Source organism: Orbicella faveolata, unplaced genomic scaffold, assembly GCF_042242905.1.
Source record: "Orbicella faveolata isolate gen_17 unplaced genomic scaffold, um_ofav_v1 contig_26, whole genome shotgun sequence".
Lineage (NCBI taxonomy): Eukaryota > Metazoa > Cnidaria > Anthozoa > Scleractinia > Merulinidae > Orbicella > Orbicella faveolata.
The window spans coordinates 5,342,823-5,370,000 of NW_028301554.1; the positions used below are offsets into that span (position 1 = coordinate 5,342,823).

Below are 27,178 nucleotides of genomic sequence, written 5' to 3' on the forward strand. Positions count from 1 at the left end.
TTCCCGTTGTCCCGTAAATCGCGTTTTACAAGTTTCGCGCCAAGCAGAAAGCTGTACCACTGTTGCCAAAAGCATTGTCTGTTTCTTCAATACATGCAACGTTTTCATTGGTCAATGGTTTTGCACTGGCTTATGAGTGGTCCGTTCATTGAATGACAGCACTTAATTATATACAAACAGAACCCTGCCTGAAACATGCTGTGGTTATCAAGACGATGTAAACATGGCGTCTGTGCTTCGAGTTGGAAGTCTGCTACGTGGAATTTCTCGAGGGTATGGCGTCGAAACGTGCCTTAAACGATATGCCTTTCTTTCATGCACATCGTGGCGTCACAACAGCTCAAGTTCAAGGTGGGTTTGGTTTTATTAGGACCTCAAATCGTAGTAGTAGAAGAAATTCGACCGTAGCATATGCTTCTACAGGGATCTTTGATCACTGATCACGAAACTTCGTTTCTATATCGACTAATGAAAATTTTTGGGATTTTGCTTGATCGTTTTAAGTGATTGTTTTTTTCAGTGTTTTTCTCAAAATCTTTGTTGTAGTGATTACAAGTTGACCATCTCATTGTAATTTAGAACGTTTTGTTGAAGTTGTGTTGTGATTATTTTCGTTCGCACTTGATTGTTTTCAAATTTGCCTGACTAAACAATATTTGTCCGTGTGTTAACGATAACACAAAATATGAACATCGGCCATGCATAACGCATCGGAGAAGACACAACATACATGACCTTTTGCTCAATTTAATTTTTTACTGTCCAATCAGGTCCCCTGGTCCCAGAGGTTTTTCTTGATTTTTCTTCCTTTCGCGAAGCGGCGAACACGAGTCGTGAAGCGGCGAGAAAGAAAAACCTCAGGTTACCTTGGACTTGAATCTCACTTTCATGCAGATGCCAGCTGTCAAACGTGTCAAATTGATAATTACAAAAGGGACCAATGGCAACTTAGCAATCATGTGCTTATCAACTGCTAATGGTTTCCACTCGGGGGGTGGAGAGTGGTATCAGTTGACCTACTTGGCAGGGGTCAATGCGTGTGATTAATGTTTTCGTCTGCAACGATCGTGAAGGTTCTGTCTTGTTAAACATTACTACACAGCATGTTTCTCCACTTTCTCGTTTTGTAAGAAGGACTCGGGACTTCCGAATAGCAAGGCATAAGCTTCCTGTCTTCGCTGCTCAAACTGGCCACTGAAATGCCACGGTTTTGCAGTTCGCAGATATGAGAGTCCACGAGAGACTTAGAGGACACACCACCAAAATTGTGGCATGATGAGGGTATGAATCACCTGACAGGTACAGGTATTTGCAGACATCAGGGAGCAACTGAAATAATTATAATTGATTTTCCATGTCTGGTTGGCAGTATGGCAAACAACACATCCCTGCGATTTATGACTGCGAGCAAGGCTTTCTTTTGATGTTCAGTGAGACTTTCAATCTCTGGAAAATGCTCCTCGAGTGCCAAAGTCAAAATTTCTTTGAAGACACTGTCAGAAACATAATCCATGTCAAACACAGGCAAATCTTGAACGTGTACAAACTGAGAACTGAAGTACTTTGCAAACAAATTCCTTCCCTGCTAGAGAGGCAAAATTTACCTCAAGAAGTGCAGTGCCGTGACAGATGTCCCCACTGTCCCCTCGGTATTACCAATCAAACGAACCAATCATATTGATTTGTGTGTTTGTAAAAATATCAACCAATCTGAGCCCGAGGGCCAGATCCTGACCCTGGCATCTGCATGAAAGTGAGATTCAAGTCCAAAGTAACCAGAGGTTTTTCTTTCTCGCCGCTTCGCAACTCGTGTTTTCACTGCTTCGCGGCTCTTTCGCAGCTCTCTCATGTGGAGAAAAATCAAGAAAAACCTCTGGGACCAGGGTACCAATCAGGTAAAAGGAAACAAAACCCAGAGTCACCTTATTCATTAATTGAGGTGGCCGAACACAGTTTTCGAGTGCGCTTTTGCTTATGCAATTCAGCGTGCATACAAGGATTGCAAAAAACAAACATGCCGTCAATAGAGCGATTATTTTATTTACTCAACACCTGCACAAGCTGTGCTATTTTCCTGTATAATTGAGCGCAGTGTAATGATGGCTTTAGTCTTTTATTACAAACATATGTTAGAAAAGGTAACAATGCAAAGAACCCAGCAATTCTCAGCTTTTTCTTTGTTAACGAAAGGACTCTGTTAAATGCAGCGCATGCGTAGTAAGTAAAAAAACTGTGATTGAATGAAAAATTGCACTCTCGGAAATACGTCTATTTCTCGAGAACCACTCATTAGAATTTCATGAAATTTGGCACAAAAATACTTTAGGAAATAAGTAACTGGAGTATTGAAAAAATTGAACTTTAACAAAGGAAATTCTAGATATTCCAGTGAACCTTCGACAAGGGATAATTAAAGATCTCTCTCACTGTTAAATTATTAGCAAAATGGTGTTAACTTGTGAGAATTGTTACAAGCTTGTTGCATGCAAATTATAAAGAAAATCTAATGACTAGACTTTCCACAAATAAACAAAACTAATTTTAAAGGCCTATTTATATTTATTCATGTTGCCATGACAACGGCACATATGTCAGCTTGACCATCAAAAAACCAAAGTTGATGTTGTTAACTTGCTTGCTGCCATTTTTGGCGACTGAGGGATCAAGGGTTTTAGAGAAAAAGGTGAATGAAACACAGGTATCAAAACCTGTGTTCAGCCACCTTAAATTAACTTGAAAAACACAGCTCAAGCTGTTGTCGGGGGTGGCAAATTATGGTGCACAGAAGTTCACGGGTCCTGGAAAGTGTTCATCTGATCTTGAAATTTCATTTCAAACACATGTCATTTTGTATTCTATTTTCACAGTATTGAAAGAAGGTGATTAATGAAAAAATTGTGTGGTCCCTGCACTTGTTTCCAAGAAAAACGATGGTTTGTCTCTCCTTAGCCAAGCTGTTGACAAAAAGCCACCATGTTTTTTATGTACATGATATATTTCTGGGCCGTAAAGATGCGCAATGCAATACAGTGGAATCACCTTAAAATTGTTTAAGCTCAGTCTGGCATTTTCAAACAAGGATCTCGGCATCTCTACTGTCTGCAAATCGTGGTCCCAAAATTTCTCACTCATTGTTCAGTGGAACCCTGTTACTCTGGTCGCTAATGGGCCACAAAAATCTGGTTGTATTAAGGGGATGGCCGAATTAAAGGGGTTCTGTAAATAAGAAAATGACTGACTGAGCTTTTGTTTGGGCCAGAATAAAGTGGTCATAATAACAAGGTGGCTGTATTAATGGGGTGTCCATAAGGCAGGGTTTCTCTGTATAATTGGAAAAAGGATAATTACACTCAGTCAACAAGCATGTAAATGTACATGAAAGCTTGATCTTTCCTTTGATTGCCTATTCCTCAGCACCCCTAAACTCAACAAACATCTAAAAGAAGATGCCGAGGTTGTCATTATCGGTGGTGGGGTCCTGGGCACCAGTATTGCATATCATCTGGCCAAACAGGGTATGAAGGATGTTGTCCTCCTTGAAAAATCTGAATTAACGGCTGGATCGACATGGCATGCGGTAAGTAATTAATATATCCCCCTGATATTATCTCATTATCTATATTGAGAACCAGAGATAGACTTCTCTCATATATTTTTACCTGAGGTCCTAATTAGGGACTTTTGAGAGACGGGATATTTTCATAGGTAAAGAGATTAACCAAATATGGAATATTGGGGAAAACATTGATGGCCAGGGATAATAACCTTTTTTCCGGGATATCAAGTAGGAAAAAAAATTGAAATTTACAGGATGCAAGACATTTAAACCAGAAATTAAGAGGATATGGAATACTCAGACCTCCCAAGCGCACCTCCCCTCCCCCCTCCCCCCCATGATGGAGCCTGATGTTCCTACCTTGAAAATTGGGAGATTTTCATGTATTTAGGTCTTATTTGGTTTACAAGTGCATTTTACTCTGGACATGAAGAATAGACTAAGGGTTTGAATGTTGGTGAGACATCTACATGCTACAGGTAATTCTTAAGTTGTACCTCTCTCCACTTAATCGCTACCTGCAAGGTGTTGGTAGGAAACCCTGTACATTGCATTGCAAATAAAAATAGAATGCCACCACAAAAATAAGTTCCATGCAGCTAATCAGAAGTAAGATCATTAACAGCAGCCCTTGGAGTGAAATTTAAAGTGCACAAGCTAGATTCCCCACATGACGGAGCGTGATGATCACTTAATGCACGAACATTTCAACTAAAGCTGTCACTCTGCCTAAAATGTTGATGTCACATTAAATTTATCTTGCAGGTGATCTGGTTTTGTGAGTTCATAGATACAGTGTGTACATGCAAAAATTATTACTTTCAGGTACAACCCCATTCTGACCATTTTTTTTTTCAGGCTGGACTGACAACATATTTCCATCCAGGGATAAATGTGAAACACATCCATTATTATAGCATTCAGCTGTACTCAAAACTGGAAGAGGAAACTGGGCAAGTGAGTAGAATTACAAGTAGCTTCATATAGAATGAGTGATACAGCCTTCATATGGCACCATGTGGTAGAAAAGCTCTCGATACCTGCCATCTGCTGGCAATCAAGATGTAGGCTAGATACCTTCACTGGGAAGAAGTTCAATTATTAAAGAAAATCATTGTCAACTATATGAAGCCATAATGTGCTTGAGCAGTCTTGAGGCAACAAAATCATAATTTACCATTAAATCATTCTTCAATTTGTTGAAATCTTCAAGAGCCTCTTACTAAAAAGTATATCATCCACCTTAATTTACTTAAGTCTGTGTTTTCTTAGGAAGTTAGTTTCCACAAGCCAGGGAGTCTGAGGTTATGTACAACACCTGACCGTATGGATGAAGCTAAATATCAGATGCAACGGCAAGGGTGGCACAAAGCGCCACAGTGGCTTGTTACTCCTGAGGAAATTGCAAAGATGCATCCTCTTCTTAAAATGGACGATGTCTTGGGTGGCCTCTTTAACCCTGGTCAGTTTTATGGCATATGTTATAAATGAACAAGTTTTATGGCTGCATTGTGAATAATTTTGATAACTACTGATGCAGCAGTCACAAAGCAAAGGCAACTGTTGCAGCCTGACCTTATGGTAAATTAAAATTGAAATTAAAATAAAATTAATTTTGTAAGTGCAGGACTTACACAAAACTGAGATGTAAGTGTCAGGCGGGTGTGTAATTTCATGAAGTCCTGACCTGTGTAACTCTGTAGAAATTATACTCAAATTATAATTACGGTTCCAAAGTCATGGAATTTACAATAGTTACAAGTTGACACACTGACAGGGTGCACGAAAAGAGTCTACTATCGAGTAACAACATTGTAGAGACCATCAGGAGCAGTTCATTGAACCGAGGGATTTCTTGGAATACAATACATTATTCTAACAGCCTTAACTAGTGGATGATTGCAGATCATACAGATTACTGGCATTGTATTATGTTTCAAAATGAATGTGAAAATGTAGTAAAGTTTCTCTTCACAAATAACAGTTTGAAATCTGTTTTTTTATTGACAGATGATGGCCATATCGACCCTTACTCACTGACTCGAGCACTGGCCATTGGCGCCAGGAAATACGGAGCTGATCTCTACATGCCAGCTCCTGTCACTGGACTCAACCACAGAACAGATGGTTGCTGGGATGTGCACACAGAACATGGAACCATCAAGGCAAAAGAAGTCATCAATGCTGCAGGTAGTTCTGGTTTGCATGTCTCGATATTATTTTTTTCCAGAGCTGTTAAAATTATGTACATGTACATGTATCTGTTATCCAACCACAATATTTCTTTTATTACTGATATTGTCTTATAATTAGTGGCTTGATTATAAACCATTTTGAATTAATTGTTTAGCATTTACTTGCATAGCTTGTGTTCAATATTTTGTTTCTACTTGTAATCTTGACTCATGTCAGAAGTCATGATTACTAACTGCTTCATTATCTGGTAGAATTGTATTTGTTTGAGGAAATTGGATAATCTGACTGAAAAAAGAAATCAGCAATTAAGTTATTATCAGTGGGGTTTGTGTGTTCCAGAGAACAATCCATACCTCCCCCACAGTAGGTTTTTAGTTAAACCCCCGCCCCCTACTACTTAGTTTTTTTTGTTATACTTTTTTTCATTGATAATACTGTTTAAAAATTTCCCAGGATTCTCTGGGTGTGAGTTGGGAGGGGGTGAAGTGGGGAGGGGTGGGTATATTGGGTATTTTCTGAAAACTACACTTCATTATAATAATGGTAAGTTACTGTTAGTAAGACTTTCACATGTGTATACTGTAGTCATATGTGCTATTTATGCATTAGATACATGGTTACTGTATGACATTTTTTTATCAATACAACTGTTCCCTATATTGTTCGTAGGTTTCTGGGGCCGTGAAGTTGGCCTGATGGCAGGAATGGATCTTCCTCTCGTAGCCATTCACCATCAGTATGTTGTCACGTCCACCATTCCTGAAGTCGCAGCTCTCAAGCATGAAGTACCTGTGATAAGAGATCTTGAAGGCTCTTACTATTGCCGTCAGGAGAGGCAGGGGTTGCTGTTTGGACCTTACGAGCATCCTGACAAGATGAAGTTACAAGAAGAATGGTACATTGTTGATATTGCTAATTAAAATCTTGTTATATTGAGGCATGTAGGAGAAATGGAAAACTTTTCTGTGTTTCTGTCAAGTTATAGAACACAAGTGGACATTGGGGAAGAGAACTGCTGAAGAAGCACTTAGTCACAGATGAGTGTTTCAAAGGCCTGCCTTTCCAAGTTCTCCCAAAATTTCTTAAGAGTTTCAATCTGTGTTTATAGAAACACCAGGAAATATTTTCTTCTAGAAAACGCTGCAAAAAGAAAAAATCACACATGTATTGACTATCAAAATGTAAATTCGTGGCTCGTAATATTGCTACAGAAACCAAAGATTAGCACTGGCTAATTGTATTAACATCTTGCGCTAGTTCTGTGTTTCTACCAACCAGAAGCATATAGGTGATATGCTTCTGTATCAACTTACTGGGTGTTTTTTTTTTTTTTAATTGATGACTCGTCAGTAAAGTTGCATGCTGCTTGGCACAGACTTTATAAACAGGTAAAGTCTGCCAAGTGGCCCATTTGGCCAGTGCTAATCTTTGGTTTTTGTAGCATGAAGTGAAGTCCTAGGAGCATTTCTACTCTCAGCTGGATGGGATGCTAGTTCATCGCAGGGCTACCCCCCCCCCCCCCCCAGCATTAAATTTTCCAGTACCCATAAACCTGGGTGGAAAGAGGCACTGTGGAAGTAAAGTGTTATGCCAAATAACACAACACAATGTCCCTGGCCAGGGCTCAAAGCCAGACTGCTTGATCCAGAGTTGAGTGATCTAAAAAGGAGTCCACCACCCCACCCTCAGTCACATGTTATACAGTGCAATGTATAATATAAAGCTTTAATTTCACTCCGACCTAATTAGAGCTACAGAGTTCTAAGATTTTAATACACTGCATATGAATGATATATCTGAAGGTGGGATGGTGTGACACCAGGCTTTGGAAAGGAACTGTTTGAAAGCGATCTGGACAGAATCAGTGACAATACAGCCGCAGCGATGGAGCGTATACCTGTGTTGGCAGATGCAAACATTGCAAGTGTTGTGGCAGGACCTATAACGTACAGTCCGGATGTGCTGCCAATGATAGGCCCTGCTTTTGATGTTCCCAACATGTGGCTAGCTGTTGGAACTGGCTATGGTATTATACATGGAGGTACGCCAATCAAATGCGATTGAAAAATTAAGGGTGTACTGCACTGTACACGCTAACAAGGCAAAGAAGGGGGGTAAAGGGGAAGGGGGGGGTGTGGGTAGGTGCTCTGGCACAGTGTAAAACCTGAGATTGAGGAACATCGATGTAACCTAAAAGAAAGACCCTTTTTTCTTGCATAAAGCAGAAAGACCGCTACGGCCGGTAAGTTGCATGTACATGTACATGTATTTGCAGTTAATGTTTTATTTGTAAATGGGACAATAAAATACTGTAAAACAGTTATTTTCACATAAGAGTGTGGTCCTCGAGAGTTATCTTCTTTCACTGCAAGTGACTATTGTATTAGGCCCACAAAAAGGCCTCAGATTGCAAAGTTTAACCCGAAAAGAACACCTTTGCACCTCCCTACCACTTGAATTATACCATCTGACTTCCCTCTCCCCTCACTGTACATTGCATTGATCTGTTATCATTTATGTGAAAGTTTTCAATTGCGGGATTGAAAGTGTATATAGGAGAAACAGACACATTGTCCTAGAAATTATGACTTGTAATACGTAATTGAAAAATATTGCTGAGGACATTTTGTTCAAGTATGCCAAGGAGTACCGGTAAATGGAGGATGATACATGATATAAATATGATTATTTTTCAGGTGGTATCGGCAAGTATATTGCCGATTGGATGATGGAGGGGGAGCCACCTTACGATCTGAATGAGCTTGATCAGGGTCGTTATGGCAACTGGACAACAAAGGACTATGTGATGGCTAAGACAAGAGAGTCCTATGGCTATAATAACCAAACTGGTCACCCCAAACTTGAACGACCAGCTGGACGTCCAGTAAGAAAGAATGCTATTTACGAGGTTAGTATTACACCTACATACTTAAAAGTACACGTATATTAAATCATTTTACTGGCCATCTGTTTACTGCCCCTTTTTGTAATCAGTAACGTGCAAACTCTGAAGTTCAGATGCATTCAATGTGTTTCTGAAGAACGTTGACTCTTATTGCTTTCTTGTTTTTAACTAGCGTCTCGTGGAGCGAGGTGCAGAAATGGGATTTCATGTTGGTTGGGAGCAGCCAAACTGGTTTGCGCTTCCAGGTGACGATGGAGGTTACAAGCCAAGTTTTCACAGGACAAACTGGTTTGAGCCAGTTGGGCGAGAATATGACTTGGTATTGAACAAAGTTGGTGTTATTGATCTGACGCCATTTGGGAAGTTTGAGGTGAAGGGCAAAGATGCGTCGAGATTTTTGGATGTCATGGTTGCTAATGTTTTACCAAAGGTAATAAATTAAATTTTTATAAGACACAGTAACTGTACACAAAACGTTACGAAACGTAAGTGAGAAAGCTCTAAAAATACAAAAGGCTATATAAGACAACAGAAATGTCTTAAAAACTACAAATGATAATTATAAAATACATAATGTAAAATGCTTCGTGCTATAAAGATACCTTTGCGCGGATGGGGTCAGGCTGCTTGTTCAAAGTTGGTTTTACAGTAGGTCTTACATAAAAAGCATCTCATAAATTAAGCGGTCAACTTTGCTCTGGCACTTGCATAAGATAAAACTGTTCTGAATTTGTTTTTCTGTTTATTAGTTCTGTTGTCTAGTTGTTTTGGCCAGTGGAAATTTTATGTTAATGATGACAAGATTAACTCTAAAGCCTGGTTTTCTCTAGCGACGCAAGCACGAGCGCAGGCACAAGCCCGAGCAATAGGGATGACCCAAGCGAAAACGAATTTCGACGCAAACACAAGCACAAGAAAAATCGTCCGAACATTCCGAACTGTTTAGACGCGAGGTAATCTGGATCCAGCGTTTTCATTGGCCAAGCATAACCACATGTGGTAAATATCCTTGTGCTTGTGTCATGCCTGAGCGGTATTTCGTTTTCATTTGTTGCAGCGCAAACGCAAGCATCAGCGCAAGCACAAGAGAAAGGAAGAATTTTGATCCTTGCGCTTGTGCTTGTGCTTGCGCCTGTGCTTATGCCTGCGTCAAGACCGTTTTCACGGTGAAATAAGAATTGTTGTGTTTGCGCTTGTGTTTGTGTTGCTAGTGAAAACCAGGCTTAAATGCTTATTAATTTTGTTCGTACAGCTGTATGTCACTTTAGGGTAAGATACACCAGGGGACCTGTTGCGGGCTCGTGAAGCGGGGATAGGCCCCTTCATGTGTTAATTGCATAGGAAGCATGTTGTGGGAAAAGTACGCAAGTTGGTGCACAAGAAACGGATCGAGGCATAAAAATGTGCTGTAGCGGGGACAGTTTGCAAAAACTATGCACATGATGCGACATGGAAAATTGAGGTCATTTTGTCCCCGCTTCATAACGTACAAGTTGAAACCAGCTGAACTTCATGGAACAAGTTGTGGGGACAATGTTGTCCCAGAACAAGAACGTTTTCGCAAAAACCGGCATGTCACGCAAGGAAAACTGTCGCTGTCACATGTCACTGCGGCATGTTCCCTTAGCGTGTGCTGAGCTTAAGCGCTTGGTTCAAGAAAAGCTTTTTAGTTCTTCCAAACCAACCATTGGTTTCCTATACAGTTTCTGATAACATTGTATGCAATTGCTATAATTTATAAGTCTGTGTACCTTTAATTGCTGGTCTTCATCGAAACGAAAGATGAACTAGAATGATGTCACTGCAATAGCTTTGACTTCAACAAATGAAGCTCTAGTGCAGTTTTTATAGGAGCTTAGTCATGGTATTTAGAGGTATTTTGAGTTATTTTGGCTACATACAGAATTACCTTTAAAGTAAAGGAAACCTGAAAATAATAGTTTAGTAAGATAGAAAAACACTAAAGAGATAATAATAAATCATAAAGGAACAAGGATGGTTAAGGATGGAGAAGATTGACACGGATTACAAACGACTTCTTTAAACCGTTTCATTGTTACTCTAGGTGGGCTGTACAAACATCAGTCACATGTTGAGTCCACGAGGCAGGGTGTATGCTGAGCTCACTGTCTCCACCATCACACCTGAACATTACTTTTTGCTGACAGGAAGTTCTTCAGAGTTCCATGATCTCAGGTCAGTACAGTTCCTTGTTGTAGTCAGAAAACCTGTGCTAATTTTGGTCCAAAATAAAACCGACCGAAACTTGTAGGCGTCCGAAATTTTAAGCGTCCGAAGTATTTACAGGAAAGTATAAAACTTTGAAGTAGCTCCAAAGCGCTTAGTTTCCTTTATGCCGGGCTTTATGAAGCAAACTCTAGTTGAGACACGACTTGAAATACGTAACGGTTTGATAGAATTTGTGTTATTTTCTCGTCGGTGTATCTGTAAAACCCTGAGGCTGCAGTAACACTGTCATCTTAGCAGATGTTGTTTCAGTCTGATTCGTGTTTTGTAGCTGTAAATTTACTTCTGCTGTGTTTCAGCAAAGTGTCCGAAATTGTTGTCCGAAATTTGTCCGAAATGAGATAAAAAGTATCCGAAAATTAAACGTTCGAAATTAAGCTCCCGCTTTAAAAACAAGAATAAAGCGTCCGAAATTTTAACGTCCGAATTTTTTGGCAAGCAATGTAGCATCAAATTATTCAGCAAGAACTAAGAAAAACCTTTGACCCCTGCAGATGGTTACTAGACTATGCCAGGAAAGGAAATTATGACGTCACCATTGAAAATGTCACAGATGATATTTCATGCCTGGGTATTGCTGGACCACACTCCCGCAGTGTGTTGTCCAAGCTCACATCAACAGACCTCAGTCACAGTGGGTTTAAATTTTTGACGTTCAAAGACATTGAACTGGCTGGTGATCCTGTCCGTGCTATGAGAATTTCTTATACTGGTGAGTTCAATATGGCATCTATTGTTTTAAGAGCTAGAATGGATGGAGTCTGGAATCATTTTTGCAAAAGAATGACAATCTGCTGTCTTTTGAGGTTTCCAGACCTGGTAAAAGTGTGGAAAAGTAAGATAAAGTCTGAAAAAAGATGAGGTGGCCTCATGATTCGCTCGCCTGCGGATCGAGCGGTCCGGGTTCGAGCCCTGGCCGGTTCGACATTGTGTTGTGTTCTTGGGCAAGACAATTTACTCTCACAGTGCCTCTCTCCACCCAGACATATGAATTGGTACCGGCGAACTTAATGCTGGGGGTAACCCTGCAATGGACTAGCATCCCATCCCGGCGGGAGTAGAAATACTCCTAGTCGCTTCATGCTACTGAGACTGGAGAGAAGCGCCGTCCTGATGGGCCACTTGGCTTGTATGCAGACTTTGCCTGAAAAAAGGGAAACAAAAGTCTGGATTTATTTGCTAAGTTAAATCTTTACCGAATTTCGTGTTGTACTCTTTTCACGTTACTTTCGTGTAGCTGCAATGAATTATGGTTGTTGTGCGCTCTCAATGCATCATGGTTCCAGGAGTGTTATTGTGTCTGGAAAAGTAAAACAACGTCTTTGAAAAAGTATGGAAAAGGTCTAGAATTGTTCACGAACCCCAAGCAGATATGAGTAATTATGCCTATCAGGGTACAGTAGTGTTCTACACGGGGACGCTTTCATTTTTGCGTACGTAACATCTAACTAAAGAATTGTGTATAAGATGTTTGTTTTGTTATTGTGTAGGTGAGCTTGGATGGGAGTTATACCACAAGAACGAACACACGGTCGCGTTGTATGAAGCTCTGTTGAGCGCTGGGGAGGAGTTTGGTATTGGAGACTTTGGTACTTATGCCATGACAGCCTTAAGGATTGAGAAGGGATTTAGGGCCTGGGGACTAGAGGTATAGTGAAAGACTTAAGGGGACGATAGAAGACCCTGTTTTTGAATCGTATTTTGGACCTACATGTATCAAATGTATTTCTTGCGATTTTTTAAGGCGTTTGCAAAGAAATAAGCAGACAGTAGTTACAGTTTTGCAATCTACATCTACATCTTTTGAATTCTCAGCTGTTTGATGGGTTTTCTGCAGTCTGATCTCTGATCACTAGTTACAGGTGTATTGCATACAGTCGAACCTCTGGTCGCGGACACCTGTATTTTACTGACAGCTCACTTGGTCCTCGCTGCAAAAACCAGACTCCATATGTTCTCTTTAAGACGGACACCTCTGTAAAGGCCGAGTAATACGGACAATATTTTCTTTCAACTTTTTGCACAAGTTTTGACTCAATTATAACATCTCACTTTTTACGATAACTAGAAATTCTCGCGCGCTCATTGGCTAATTTTCATTGTCAATAAGTGGACAGACACATGAATTTAGAATTTATGCGATGCGCCAACTAGCGAAAGCGGGACAATTTAACAATTTCCTATCGTAAAAAACAAATTGACGTCAGTCTTTCATGGCTCTGTCCTGTTATTGACTATGAATTTCGTCATAACATTGTCAAAGTAGTCTTCGGATCCACAGCTACTTTTTCAATGTTATGACGAAATTCATGATCAATAACAGGACAGACGCAAGAAAAACTGACGTCAATTTGTTAATTCCAACAGATGAATATGGACACCACCCCCCTGGAAGCTGGCTTAGACTACTTTATCAAATTTGACAAGGTAAGGCCATGAACACTGTGTTACAAACTTTCAGCCCGTTAGCTTGTCTTCTGTTGGGACGCAAAAAATTTACAAATTTGGACTGTACCACTATAACACCCATACCTCAATTTTAAGCCCAATATTGTTTCATTATTTCCAGGCTAGAGTATTTTATAACATAACTGAGACTTAAATCCACTCGTCCTTTTGATTTAAACGTTTCACGGTGAAAGTTTATTTCAAAAGTGATTTTTTAACCAGCCGTGAAACTTGTGTAGCAGATGAATAGACCATTTTTGTATTCTCGGTATTGCACTGGAACTAGCTTGTAATCGAGGTTCAAGACGGAGAATATCATTAAAAAGAGACTTATGTAATTTGCATTTGAAAAGCCCGCATTAGCCTCAGTTGCAAGCTAGGTCCAGTCTAATACCGAGAATACGAATATGGTCTTATCGTAATCGTCATTTTGCAAGTTTAAAGCTCTTTAAAGATCTTCCTCAAGATTCGCCAAAATGCATGTACACGTTATAAAATTAGTGACTGACCCCATAGCGTGACAACACCTAAACCTGTCGTGACACAAGCGTGACTTAGCCTCTAAAAGCGGCCGTATATTTTCAATTTTCTTCGTAGGGTGTGGACTTTATTGGACGAGAAAGCTTACTTAAACACAAGGAGAATGGAATCAAGAAAAAGCTCTGTATGCTGGCAGTGGAGACAACTGATGTGGATCCTGAAGGCAATGAAACCATTTGGTTTGGAGGAAAGGTAGTTGAATTTCCTTCGTTTGTCACACAACAACGATATTCTTTGAAGTTTGTACGATGCTGTTCTTTATTAACGAGTGGGCAAACTTGCTTTTGTAACGTTCTCAAAAGCGATACGCGATTTTCACTTGATTAATGGCTAAGAAACCGGTTTTACCAGCTTGAATTTCACTTTGGTCAGTTTGTATTAAGTTTGGACCATTATCTTATTTCTTGGAGGGGGATTGGACAATAACTGATCAAAAAATAGTAAGTCATGCACAAGATAAAGCAATTAAAGAAAAAACAAAAACAAAACAAATCGTGCGAAGCAAGTCTCGCAAACGACATGTTAAGCAAATCTAAAAAGCCAAAAAAAGGGAAACCACCTTGATCAGATTAAATGCCCAATTTCCCACCCTCAAAAATATAATGGTCGCGGGAGGGTAGAGGGGGACTTAACCATGTTTCTGACTGTAAACATACGATACGATAACTTTATTTGTACCTGGTATTTCCATCAGTGTGTTTATGATAATCAACCAGCTACTTATCTTCCTAACTACAATCAAAGAACAGAAATTTCAAAAACAAAAACTTCAAAAAAAAAAAAAATTTCAAAACTGCTTTTCATGGAAGCCGTGTAGAATAAAATTACTTACAACTGTGGCGACCTAGTTGAGTCTTGAACTCGGTTAATGAAGTTGCTTGTCTTAGCACTAAGGGTAAGTTGTTTCACAACTGAGTTCTTCTGTATCTGAAACTAAGCTTCTTGCTGTTGTTCGATTCCACTGAAACTACTCACCACACTTCGGTTGTAGGTTGTTGGGAACACAACGTCAGGGACATACAGCTACAGACTCAACAAAAGCATCTCACTGGCTTATTTACCACTGGAACTGAGTGAGATAGGATCGCGGGTGGAGGTGGAGCTGTTGGGTAGCAAGTGCCCTGCCATTGTAGTCAAAGAGCCACTGTTTGACACAGAACCAGTGCGAACGAGAAGAGAACTGAAAGCCGCGAAGAAAGAGAAAACGGCGATTTAAAACTCTGAATAATGACTTACGTGTATGAATGATAGATTTAAAAAATGCGGAATTTTCACTGGTGGGTAAACCGCATTCTCAAAATATGTCCTGGAGCGAGAACGAAAATCGCGAGATTCCGCGCGCGAGGTCTCGCAGTTGTCGTGGAAGGGTTTTTAATCACAAACCGAGTAGATAACTTCGTGTTGTAAAATTAAGTAGCTAACATGTGAAGGGTACTTGACGAGAACGTCATTTGTTGAAAAGTACAGACTCGATGTGGTACAAAACCAGTTGAGGCTGACGGATATTTTGCATGTTTATAACAGAAGAGAAAAAAAAAAAATCGGGAAAAAGGAAACAGTCACATCCCCTTTCCCGGCTTCTTCCAGAGCGCTTCAAATTTACCCTGCATCTTAAGCCTGAACAGCATTGAAATTGACGGGGGGTGGGTAGGTAAACGAGAGCGCTAGACAAATAGGTCAGTAGCATTTTAAACGAACAGTAAGGGAGGAAATAAGCAAACAATAGTAGAAAAAAGGAAAATCTGTTGGCAAATGATCTTAAACGAGAAACTTCACTGTAGTTAATATACCAATTTATCGTCCGTACTTCGAGAGGACAAGAAAATGAAGTCCTCAATACATCTCTACTACCACTTCGTTGTTTTAACACCCTAGCAGACTATTATTTCGAGGTAGTTTGGTACATATCGCAAATTTATTTTCGTGGCGTTGATCTTTTTAAAATTATGCTGACATACTGGTGACTCTAAAATAGAGGAGAGTGAATATTCTGCGTCAAACGTATACCACGAATATTTCTTGTTTTACCGAGACAAAAAAAAAATCCGAATAAATACAGTCATGTTTCGCATAATTTTTATGGCTAGTGCAGTTCATTGCCGAAGTGTTAACAAATGTGCATGGGTAAAAACAGCCTCCCTTCCTCAGGCTTCCTATATGAGGTTGCTGAACTTTACCCAAGAAAACGTGGGAAGAGAACGAGAAGGAGGTGGGGGGGGCTTTTAGGGGTCGATCCCCTAAATTGATCAAAAGTGAGACATTGTAACACGTTGACTTGGCCTCAGAATGCCGGAAATCCCATTTTCGAGGACCTACATTTGAAAAATTTTCCGGGAGAGGATGCCCCCGGATCCCCTACAGGGGACCCCCTTTAGAGGTCGGTATCTCTAACTCCCTTCTCTAAAATCTTATATCCTCCCCAGCAACTATTTCTCTGCAAGCATTAATACCAGTCATAATCACGTTACTTTACCTTCAGATGAAAAGTATAAGCTATACTATTGTAATGGGTAACCCTGACATAATGCAAAACACTTTATTGAAAATCATTGTACACCACAGACGCCCGTTACGTTATACAAGTGCACTCTGAACTTCATGACTACACAACTAACTAACTTCGTGAAATAGATCTTGAAATGAGGAATAAGATTTTTTGAATGTGAAAATCGACCCCGCAATCCCAGGAAAATTGGCCGAAAAATCTACAGTATTAAATTCATAAATGAGTCTTTTAAAACTCACTAACTATCCCAGAAGGGAATGAAACAAGACGAACAAGCGATAAATGATTTTTTTCTCTCAACAGTATTGAACAGTAGCCTATTTGCAGGCCATGCTTTTTGTTTTCTGATTTTTTTTTTTTTTTTTTGGTTGGTTTGTTTGTTTGTTTTTTATTGTACAAATTTAAATGGACTTTTTGACAAAATTTATGCCCAAGATTGTTTTACACAGAATCTGGAAAGTATCCTAAAGAATGACAACTTCAACAAAAGCTATCGTAGTTTAACACTAGACTACATAATCCCCACAAATTATGCCTTTTTATACCCTTTCAAAAATATAGTGTCAATTGACCGAGACACGAGATTTGCCAAGTTTACTGATAGTTGAGAAAAATCTCGGAGAGGGGGGTCCCATGTGAAAAGGTCGGGGGTGCTCGTCGGAAGATTTGAATTAAATCCCTAAAGGAGACCAATCTGGGGCGTGGTTCGAGCTTTATTTGACCCCTAAAAGATACCACTTTACGAAGGACTTGACAGCGGCTCAGTATTATTTCTTCCAGTGCAACTCTAAAAGATACTTTGACAGCTAAAGATGATGGCGTTTCGTCTTGAACACCTTAAGTGAGACCAGAATCCTTGATTTATACTCCTAAGGGAGACGACGAGCATCCCCGAGGAAAAAATTCACTAAAATTTTAAACAATAACTGAGATTCGACCAGGCCCTTTGTAAATAGGCCATTGCAGTTCTATTTAGTTTCCGCGCGTTTCGCAGCCAGCTCCTGCACTTCTTCATCCGTGGTCAAAGTCTTCTTCTGGACCATGGCCTTGTTATTCAGAGTGAGGTCTCCCCACTGAGAAACTAATTCACGCATGGCACCGCTGAAGGGACGACCACTTGTGGGCCGAAGGTTTTCCCAATGCGATCGACGAGCCCTGAAATTACAGACCATTAGTGGAAAGCGCCTTAGTTAAAATCGTACACTGCATCTCGCTGACACTCGTAGTGCGACCGCCAATTCTTCGATCGGGTTTTTTGTTTTGTTTTGTTTTTTGGTCCCAATTGAGATTAGGTCGCCCAGGATTGATCGAGATGGTAGTAGACCTACCCCGAAAGTAGAGCTGAGAGAACCGGGCTCGGAAGGAGGACTTTGAGAAAGTCTAACCAGGTGGCGATTTGCTTATCCCGGGTTGTTTGGTCTTTCAAGGTCGGGGAGGAGAAGCGAATTCTCTCCTTCCCCCACCTCCTCCCCCTCAACACACCGTCTCACCGTCATTCATTCATGCGTGGGTTACACTGTCTGTGCATGGAATCTATCTGTAATTATTTTCGGCCGTGACCAATGTGTTAACATGTGGGTATCTTTCTCAGCTATAGCCCTGAGAACTCATATGTAGCTAGCTTACCCCACGCTATTACCGGCCACTCCCAACACAATCAGTGCTTTTCCTACCCCTGGGATATTAGCTTACCTTGCCCTAACCCACGGGTAAGTATGCTGCCGGAGGGCATCTCCCCACAAGCTGTGCTTCTCGCTGGCAGGAGGCAATTTACCTCGCTCTTTCGCAAGCTAATAAAAAAACAAACAAACAAACAAACAACATGGGTTTCATTTGTCAGACATAACATTGTCATTGCACCAGACCAAACTCAGTAGAAAACCAGAACCGTCGCAGGAATGGTCGTATTAAACAGACCTGAGAAACAACCCATCACGGTGTCATTGTTAAATCACGGTTCCCTTTCTAACGATTTGGGAGATTATAAAAGGGCTATGTATCTAAGCCAACTCTCCCGAATTATCGGTGAGTTTCCCGGATAGTCATAGACTCCATAAGGAATTGCTCAATCACTCGGATACGCAGAGAAGTAATATATCAAACACGAGAGACAGTATTTCATCGGAATATCCAAACGCCGACAAGAGAGTTGAAAATACGTCGCGCAGCGGAGTGTTTTTGACGAAATTCGAGGTGTTTGGATAACCGATGAAACACTGTCTCGAGTGTTTGATACATCTTCTCAATCGAAACAAAAACTAAGGAGTAAACGGAGAAGTGAAATCGTCAAAATCTATGCTAATTTATCCAAACCTTCTTCACGGTTGTGATTTTGTTTGTTAACTTGATGAATTATCAATGAGTTTGAGAAGTTCTTTTAAGAACGTTTCGTAAAAAGGTCGTATTTTCACATATTTTGATTGGGGGGTAAAATCTGTATAATTTGTGAAGCGTCTTTATTGTTCAATCAATGGAGCTTTCCCGCCGTTTTTATGCAGTCTTTACGGACCTCGATCCCAGGCTGCAAAAGAGAGAGAGAGCCTAGGACCGAGGTTGAGTCGCTTTAAAGCGACCATGGATTTTTTTACATGTAATTAAGTATGGGAGATACTTGCCTCTTCAGCGATGGCTCGGACGTGGTAAGGCTCCATTCCACAGCATGCACCAATGTATCGAATGCCCATGTCGTAAGCTTCTCGAGCATACCTTTGTACGTCAAACCGATTGAGCAAACGGCTTTCTAAAGCTGAGAGAAAATAACAGAAACAGTCCTTGCGTCATCGAATTGCAAGAGAAAAACAACTTCATGACACAAATTCCCGAGTGATCTATAGGTTCACAATGGACGCGGGTGAAACGAAAATCACAGTTACGTCAGGCGCGTTCACACTACGCCGGAGAAACTTCAAAACGCAGCTTTATTTCTACGGTTAGGCCTACCGTCCACATTAACTCGTCACAAAAACGGAGCTTTTCGAAAATTCTCTTCAAATCGGAGAAATTTGAAAACGCCGACTTTTCATTTTCGATTGGACCGAAAACATTTTGAAAACGGAGCTTTTCGAAAAAGATGTATTCACGTTAATCATGTGATTTCCCTGACAGAGTTTTCTTCAAACTTAAATTCAAAATGGCCGGTGATTGTTGCGTTTTTAAATTTCTCCGGTGTTGTGTGGACGGAAAACATTTGATGCGTTTTCAGAGTCAAACCTCCGTTTTCAAATTCCTTCGGCGTAATGTGGACGGGGCCGCAGTTAATTATTAACCGACAGATAAAGGAAAAAGACACTGAAATGTCTTACTTCTAACAAATGTTCCGGTGTCATTGAATGCCAATGAAATCAATTAAAATTTGCTAGTAAAACTGTCACGTAGTTTAGGGGCACCTTGGTTAGGTACTGAACCAGTGCAAGCTTGATGGTTCTCTTTACATTTTTGGGGGGTGTTTAAGTAACAGGTCCACCATGTTCACTCTATAAGGAGCTTAAGCAACGACGACGACGACGCCGAGGACGACGCCTAGTAAAAAATGAATTTATATTTTACCAGCGAAATTCGCGATTGTCTAGATCTGTTTGGAGCACCAATGGCTCTAAAAACGTGCTCAAGCTAAATATGCAATGACAGCGTTCAATTCCAAATGGGAATACGAAAAATTAGCCGTCGTCGTCCATGTCCAGTAGATGACGCAGAATTTGGTCATTTCACGTTGTTATTTTGCAGAGGACGGCAAAGAAATGTACAAAGATTTATAATACATGCACACAGCTATTGTTTTGCTCATTAAACCTTTTGTTTGGTGGCGTTCTCGTTGCCGTCGTCATCGTGGTTTGCTTAAGCTTCCTTATGGTAATCCGCGACGTCGCTACGTGTCTCAGATCTAAATATGCAACCTAGTTCCCAGTTTCTCTCTCCTCAACGACAAGGGAGATAAAAGAGAAGGAACTGGGATCGAGGTTGCTAAACAAGGAAACTACAGAATTAGTAAAATAAACATGGCGACGCGCGGGACATTTGAAAGCGAAAACACGCATAGAAAGGCAAAGTATTGATACAAGCAAAAAAAAACCCAACTGATTATTAGGACTAAAACTGTTTTAGGATTCTCTTTTCACAGTTTATTAGGCTGTTATGAAATTGGGCGTTTATCAGAACGGACAAAGGTAGATATGTGTTGCTGCTGTTGTTATGTTTTGCATGGTGAGTCTATCTTTTATACCAAAAGGAAACTCTTCCAGTCCCGTCATTCCAATTTTACTGGCGGGGTTGTTATGATCCAGGCATTCCGGAGTTCGGTATCCCACGGGCTGAACGATCAAATGACGTTTCAATCCAGCCTTTTCCAGCGCCTCTTTCATGGCCTTCATAGTTTTCAAACACACATTCGGGTCATAAAAACAGTTGACGCCTATGATGTCAGCGCCTGCAAACAAGCAAACAGCAGTCAAGCTGATATTACCATGGTTACAGTAAATCATTTCCCGGATGTTTATCAAAAGAGTAACATTGGAAAATAGTTTTATATCGAGTTTACATTTTCGACGTGAAGCAGCTATCGTAAGCTTGTCATTCTATTTGTCGTGGAGTGTAGCAGTTGTGACTGTTTAGGGCTAGGGGTATTGTTGTTTGTTGTTTGCTCTATTGTTCTCTCAAAGAGTGTCGAACCAAACTGCTAGCCGACTCTTTTATATCGTAAATGTTTAATTTGTTAATAAAACTGAACTCATCCGAGAGATATAAAACCGAACTTTCCCGAGTGATGTAAAACCAAACTTTCCCGAGTAATATAAAACCGAGCTTTTCCGAGTGATGTAAAACCGAACATTCCCGAGCTGAGTACTATAAAACCGAACTTTCCCGAGTAATATATATAAAACTGAACGTTCCCGAGTAGTTGAGCAATATAAACCGAGCTTTCCCGCGTGATGTAAAACCGAACATTCCCGAGCTGAGTACTATAAAACCGAACTTTTCCGAGTAATATAAAACCGAACTTTACCGTATAATATATAAAAAACACAACTTTCCCGTGTTAATAAAATTACCTCGCGTGGCCCAACCCAAGAGAAATTACTAAGTCTGAATATGATAATGGATTAAAGCAAAGAACTGCTAATGAAAGACAGCGTAATTAACACACGCTTTGTTGGAACTTCCTTCAAAACTACGAAAAACTGCAATAGTGCCGAAGTGTCATGTTGGCGAAGAAAAGAAAGAAGATAAAACACGAATTCCACCGTTTACCTGCTTTAGCAATTCTAACAGCACATTCCTCAACAGACACGCCTTCAAAATCACCAGCTGAACAGATGTTAAGGCACATGGCAACTGTCAGGCCTGTGGCTTTCATTACTTCAATCGCCCATTCTGCCTCCTCCACGTACATAAACAGCTAAAACAATAAAATGAAATGGAAATCGCAATAAGCAAATGTCAATAATTTAACTGGAAATTCCGAGCGCAGGAAAATCTCAGCTGAGAAAATTACCTCTCCAAGTAAGAAATCCACGTCATTCTTCACAAACACGTCGACCTGTTTCTTGAATTCCTTCTGAACAAACTCTTTTCCAAGTCCTGACATGTAGGAGGGCGTTTGACAAAAGTTTCCTGCTACGAGGGCGTCACCCTCGTTAGCTACCTCGCGCGCGAGATCACACGCAGCCTGGTTGATGAGCTCGCACTGAAAGATAATGTAGACGATGTAGGCGCGTGGACAACTCTCTAATTCCCTGAGATGTTATGTATGGGAGACTTACAACATAATTAACTTCTAGATGAATAACTAGGAAATCTGAACCTAGTTAAGGAGCGCAATGAACGATACTTCTTTAGTTTTAGTTTTTTACGGCTTGCAGAAGAAATCGTTTCAAGGAAGTTAACTGTTGTTTCAGGAAAATTAAAGTGAGAGAAATTTCTAGGCTTTTGAATTTTGAATTTTGAATTCTTGCCCGTCAGTAAACCAATATGGAATAACTTAAATCGTCGAGAACCCAGCTGCCGATCGCTTGCGACGCAGGCGAGGGTGATAGGAAGTGTTACATAACAAGTCGACTTATTCTCGCACTTTGATTGGTTCATACTTATGATCACGTGGAGGACAGATGTATAGTGACGTCATTATCATTTTGTGTTTTTTTATGATATAAAACAAATAGGTTCCATGTTGCCATGCGACTGTTCAGTAAATGATCACAACAGACGTCAAAATGCGGTGAGAACATTAGTGACACACTCAGCTATCGCCTCGTGTGACTTTTTTTGTTCTTAACACATTTTCTGAATAGACGCCCGGCAACATGAAATATATTTGTTAAAGTGAGCATCGCCCCCTTTGTCTTGTCACGTAAGGCAAGATTGCGTGACAAGCACAAAAGAAAGTTTGTGAGACAGGCAAACTATCGTAAAAACAACTTTCTCGAACGTCCCACTGAATACATTCGCCCTAAAATACAACGGGAGATCTTTTTCTATCAGTAGTAGTTTTACAGTTGTACCAAGCAGAGCAATCTGACTCGTCCTTACTCCAATTTTCTCGGAAGCTGTATTACCACGATTTTGAAGCTTGTCATCGCTGGCGTAGAATGTGAAAGTCTGCATAACATCAGCGCCTGCGCGAAGAAACTCACGATGCAGTTGTCGTACTGTGTAGAGAATCAAAAAAAAGGAAACGATTCAGTGAGCCAAGATTTTATAGATATGGTCCCCGTGTGTGCGGTTTTCGCGTTTTGATCAGAGGCTAATTTAGGAGTGGGTCATTCGACGATTGAAGGGGGGAGGAAAGGGGTTGGGGGTTATTCGCTAGAGGCGTACTTTTTTTAACCTTTTATGCACTAGGATCTTTTTCTCGGGATGTGTGTATGCGTAACATTTTCCCTCCGTGTAAATTTTTTCTGGTACTAGTATGCTCGCAGGTTGGACTTTGTTTTTAGAAATGACCCACCTACCCCTCAAAAGTCAAACGGTCAACCCGTACTACAAATTTTGGCTTGTCACGCATTCCCGTTCGGGAAGATAAGATGGAAAGATTGCGTGACGAACACAAGAAGCGTCGTTTCTCGACCCTCGAGAAAAGCAGAAGTCTTCTCCATTCGGGATATCGTTTCCGGAAAATCGATAGCCTCTAGATCAAAATGCAGAAGTCTATTTCCCCAGTTTCAGACGAAATTTAATGCCCGGTAGAAACAATGAATTATTAAGCCACTTTTATATTTTCCAATTTTGTTTTTGCGTTCCGCTCTTGCGAAACTGGTGGTTAAAAATTATATTTTGCTACCCAGGCTTAACGACCTGTTCAGTGTTCTGTGGGCTAGAGAGACCGACTTTTGCCACGACTTGGCGGATCGAATTAACCTGTATGTACCGAACCCTTGCGATATTAACCATTATGATTAATGTAAAATAATAAAGAAATGCGAAAATCGAAACTGTTTGGAGTTTGGCAGTTGTATTTTTTATTCTGAAATGCTCCGCGAGACTGGAAAAGTTATGTTAATTAATAACATCCCTCATTCCCGTTTTTCCTCGAGGGGGTGGGCACGGCTACACGCAGGCTAAAAGTTAAAAGAAAGCCTGGGTGTAGCGTCACGAAAATTCAGACCCCGAAACCTCAGACCTCCGAAAACGCAGACCCCGAAATTTCTGACCCCCGAAAACTCAGATCCCCGAAAACTCAAACCCCCGAAAACTCAGACCCCCGAAACCTCAGACCCCCGAAAACTTAGACCCCCGAACTCAGACTTTGAAAATTTTTAAAAACTCGACGCAATTCTTATCGCCTGAAATGTTTTAAGGTCACGCAATGAGCCAGAATGGAGCGAGATATTTATCAGTTCTCCGGTTTGTCGCTGTCGCGTCGATCGAACAGTGAAAAATTAAACTAACACAAGTCGACACTTCGATGACATTTAATTGCTGCCGACTGACTTTGAATAACATTATAGCGAATCTGTCTTTCCGTTTCTTCGGTAAAAAAGTCACCAACAAATGTCATCAAAGTTTCGACTGCTATTTTAACCCTTTAGTTTTTCACTATTTGATCGACGCGACGGCGATTAACTAGAGAATAAACGATGAGAAAATAAATATCTCGCTCCATTCTGGCTGTTGCCTATGAACGCTAATTGAGACGAGTTTAAATCCTTTTTTTTTTTTTAATTTCGAGGGGTCTGAGTTTCAGGGGCCTGAGGTTTGAGGGTCCGAGTTTTCGTGGTAGGTCTGAGGTCTGAGTTTTCGGGGTCTGAGCTTTCGTGACACCCAGAAAGCCCAGCTAAAGATTCATCAATTAAAGTCAAGAAAATACTCCTTCGCAATTTTTGGACAAATTGCGGGCGATGTCAGTCCCGAATGGCTGCGGAATTAAGAACAGTGTTGTGTTTAGAACTCATCTGAACAAAATCAAATGCTAATGAGTTTCGGCCCGTTTGTTTTCAAGTTATGGACCTTAGTGTCTCGGTGACGGTCAAGACCCATCTTGCTTTCTTCATCAACATTTCAAGTGATGAAAATGTCATTACCAGCCTCAGGATGTTCCACTGTCACTTCAGGGGTCCACACTCCGCCTTTCACGTAGCCTCGCTTTTCCATGCAGAACAAAAACCCACCATCTCCAACCACAACCTCGCCAGCGTCTAGGCGTTCCAATATTCCTCGCTTTGATTTAAGACAAAACAAAGTGTTACGCGATTTCTACTGTTGGTCGACCTTGCGTGTGTTTTTAAGCCATTTTTACCCTAAAACACCTGCTGAATCGAGAATGCTGTTCCCTTACCTTTGGCATTGTGAAAATCTTCAACTTAAGACTATAACTGCACGATACGCAGATAACTAAATAACGCTTTCGTTTGGGGCGAGTTGATATGGTTGTTTGGATTGTTTCAAAGACTTAAACCGGTTTTTTTTTTGTAGTCTCGATGAATAGGTCCAGTCCCTAAACTAGGTTTGACTGGTTTTACTTGATTCTGCAGAGAAAGGAAAAAATTGTAAACAACAGTTGCATATAAAAAAAGCCCTTTATGTCACGCAATTCCATCTGGAATTCGCAAGGCAAAAATAGTCTGCTCTTCCTTCTCCCCCACCCCCTCCCATTAGGGAACTTAAGGTAATTCCTCTGAAATAAAAGTGACAATAGATTTTTGTTCAAACTTTGTCCACTGAATATTTGTCATATGATAACTTCAATTTTGAAATAAAAAAGGGGGCTGCCCATGCTCATTAAGGAGCAGTGAGGCATTGAAAATGTCCCATTTTGGCATTATTTAATGCTTATTATAAAAACGCATTCTCAGTAATTGTAAAATCTTTGTGAGCCCAGACTCATAACAAAACGAATTAAACTACAGTCAATACATTGTGTCGGACACAAATAAACATTTTAAGTTTGATTCAGACAGAAAGCTAAATCCTTGATTAAAAATTTGACCCAAATTTCTTGACGTGGTTACCGACTGCAAAATAGAAAAGACCACCGTGTATCTGCTATTTTTCTTATTTATTCAATTTTCAGCAATAGAAATTAGATCAGTCTTTCCTCATGCGAAGCTTATGATTAATTGATTACAATGACTGGAAAAAAAATTGGGGTGCCCATGCTCGTTGGTGAGCTAGAGCCATTTTTCAACTGAAAGAGTTCAATATCAAGGCAAATCCGTCATGTTTTCAATATGCGCGTGCACGAGCGCGCGCTAATGACGCCATAAATTATGCGCAGTAAGGATGCGCAATGCAAATGTGAGGAATGACCTTAAGCACGGGTCGTGTTAGAGGCAACGGCAACTTTAGCGACCGAAAGAGCCTGGGAAGAGAACAACGTCGTTCCCGCCAAAATATAAACGTTAAGCAGCTAGACGAGTTTTGCAGCAGCGACGTCGGTAGCAAACTCTGTTGGTTTTTAAAATAAGCTGTTTGAGAGAATGTCATCTTTCAGTGAAATGAGAAACCTGCTTCTTTTTTTGTACGACAGTAAAAGCATCTGTGATGAAGAATTTTTGACCTTGTACGAAAGTTACAGTTCCAAGAATCTAGAATTCCCTTACAGCTCCTACCCAAAGTTTGATTACGACCAGATGGATGAATCAGAGTGTTTAGCGGAGTTCAGAGTGCGAAAACAGGACATAACATTATTGGCAAATGTTCTTCAATTACCAGACACTTTCCGATGTCCGCAAAGAACAACTTGTGACCGAACTGAAGGGCTTTGTATGTTTCTGAAGCGCTTCTCGTATCCATGTCGCTATTCAGACATGATTCATCGTTTTGCAAGACCAGTTCCTGAAATAAGCATGGTTACCAATACAGTGATGGATCGTATTTTTTTGAGCCATGGTAATCGAATTTCACAATGGAATTTTGATATACTGAGTCCGCCAATGCTACAGGAGTATGCAGATGTTATCCATGCTAAAGGTGCACCTCTCAGCAATTGCTTTGGGTTTATAGATTGGACAGTCAGACCAATTTCTCGTCCAGGCCAACACCAAAGAATAGTGGACATAAACGGGTACATTCACTCAAGTTTCAGTCTGTCGCTCTACCAAATGGACTTATTGGAAATATGTATGGGCCTGTTGGTAAGTTATGTTTACTAGGATGCCATGAAAATAAGCTGCCACTTAAGGTTTCATTAATTTATTAATCTTATTTATCTGTTTTGGTATGCAGAGGGGAAAAAACATGATGCAAGCATGTTGGTAGATTCCAATCTTCTCCAGGAATTGGAAAGGAATGCATTTTCCCCAACAGGCCAGCCCATGAGTGTTTATGGTGATCCTGCCCCCCTGCGAAC

At 40.5% G+C, this 27,178-nt stretch overlaps 2 protein-coding genes and 1 pseudogene across 3 annotated transcripts in view; 2 read left to right on the forward strand and 1 right to left on the reverse strand.

Moving 5' to 3' along the window:
* The first annotated feature begins 188 nt into the window (after positions 1 to 188).
* LOC110043331 (dimethylglycine dehydrogenase, mitochondrial-like) lies at positions 189 to 15,966 on the forward strand. Its single transcript, XM_020748778.2, has 15 exons — positions 189 to 351; positions 3,415 to 3,577; positions 4,415 to 4,513; positions 4,829 to 5,018; positions 5,567 to 5,746; positions 6,422 to 6,647; positions 7,555 to 7,793; positions 8,449 to 8,660; positions 8,830 to 9,087; positions 10,723 to 10,853; positions 11,399 to 11,616; positions 12,395 to 12,552; positions 13,272 to 13,331; positions 13,950 to 14,084; positions 14,884 to 15,966. Exons 1-15 carry the CDS (start codon positions 224 to 226, stop codon positions 15,106 to 15,108), a joined length of 2,622 nt encoding a protein of 873 aa, XP_020604437.2. The 5' UTR covers positions 189 to 223; the 3' UTR covers positions 15,109 to 15,966.
* Positions 15,967 to 16,414: 448 nt separating this feature from the next.
* On the reverse strand, positions 16,415 to 25,287 carry LOC110043336 (betaine--homocysteine S-methyltransferase 1-like). Its single transcript, XM_020748782.2, has 9 exons — positions 25,166 to 25,287; positions 24,912 to 25,047; positions 22,921 to 23,039; positions 21,887 to 22,078; positions 21,643 to 21,790; positions 20,618 to 20,821; positions 19,014 to 19,144; positions 18,091 to 18,188; positions 16,415 to 17,553 (listed from the first exon to the last, which is right to left on the reverse strand). The coding sequence occupies exons 1-9, from the start codon at positions 25,172 to 25,174 to the stop codon at positions 17,367 to 17,369; spliced, it is 1,224 nt and encodes a 407-aa protein (XP_020604441.2). The 5' UTR covers positions 25,175 to 25,287; the 3' UTR covers positions 16,415 to 17,366.
* A 567-nt stretch (positions 25,288 to 25,854) lies between these two features.
* Positions 25,855 to 27,178, forward strand: part of LOC149107787 (uncharacterized) — a 1,845-nt pseudogene continuing 521 nt past the window's right edge. The window contains exons 1-2 of the transcript XR_016208936.1: positions 25,855 to 26,963; positions 27,055 to 27,178. The exon at positions 27,055 to 27,178 is cut by the window's right edge and continues 521 nt beyond it. The product of XR_016208936.1 is annotated as an uncharacterized LOC149107787 (transcript). The remainder of the gene's footprint in view (positions 26,964 to 27,054) is intronic.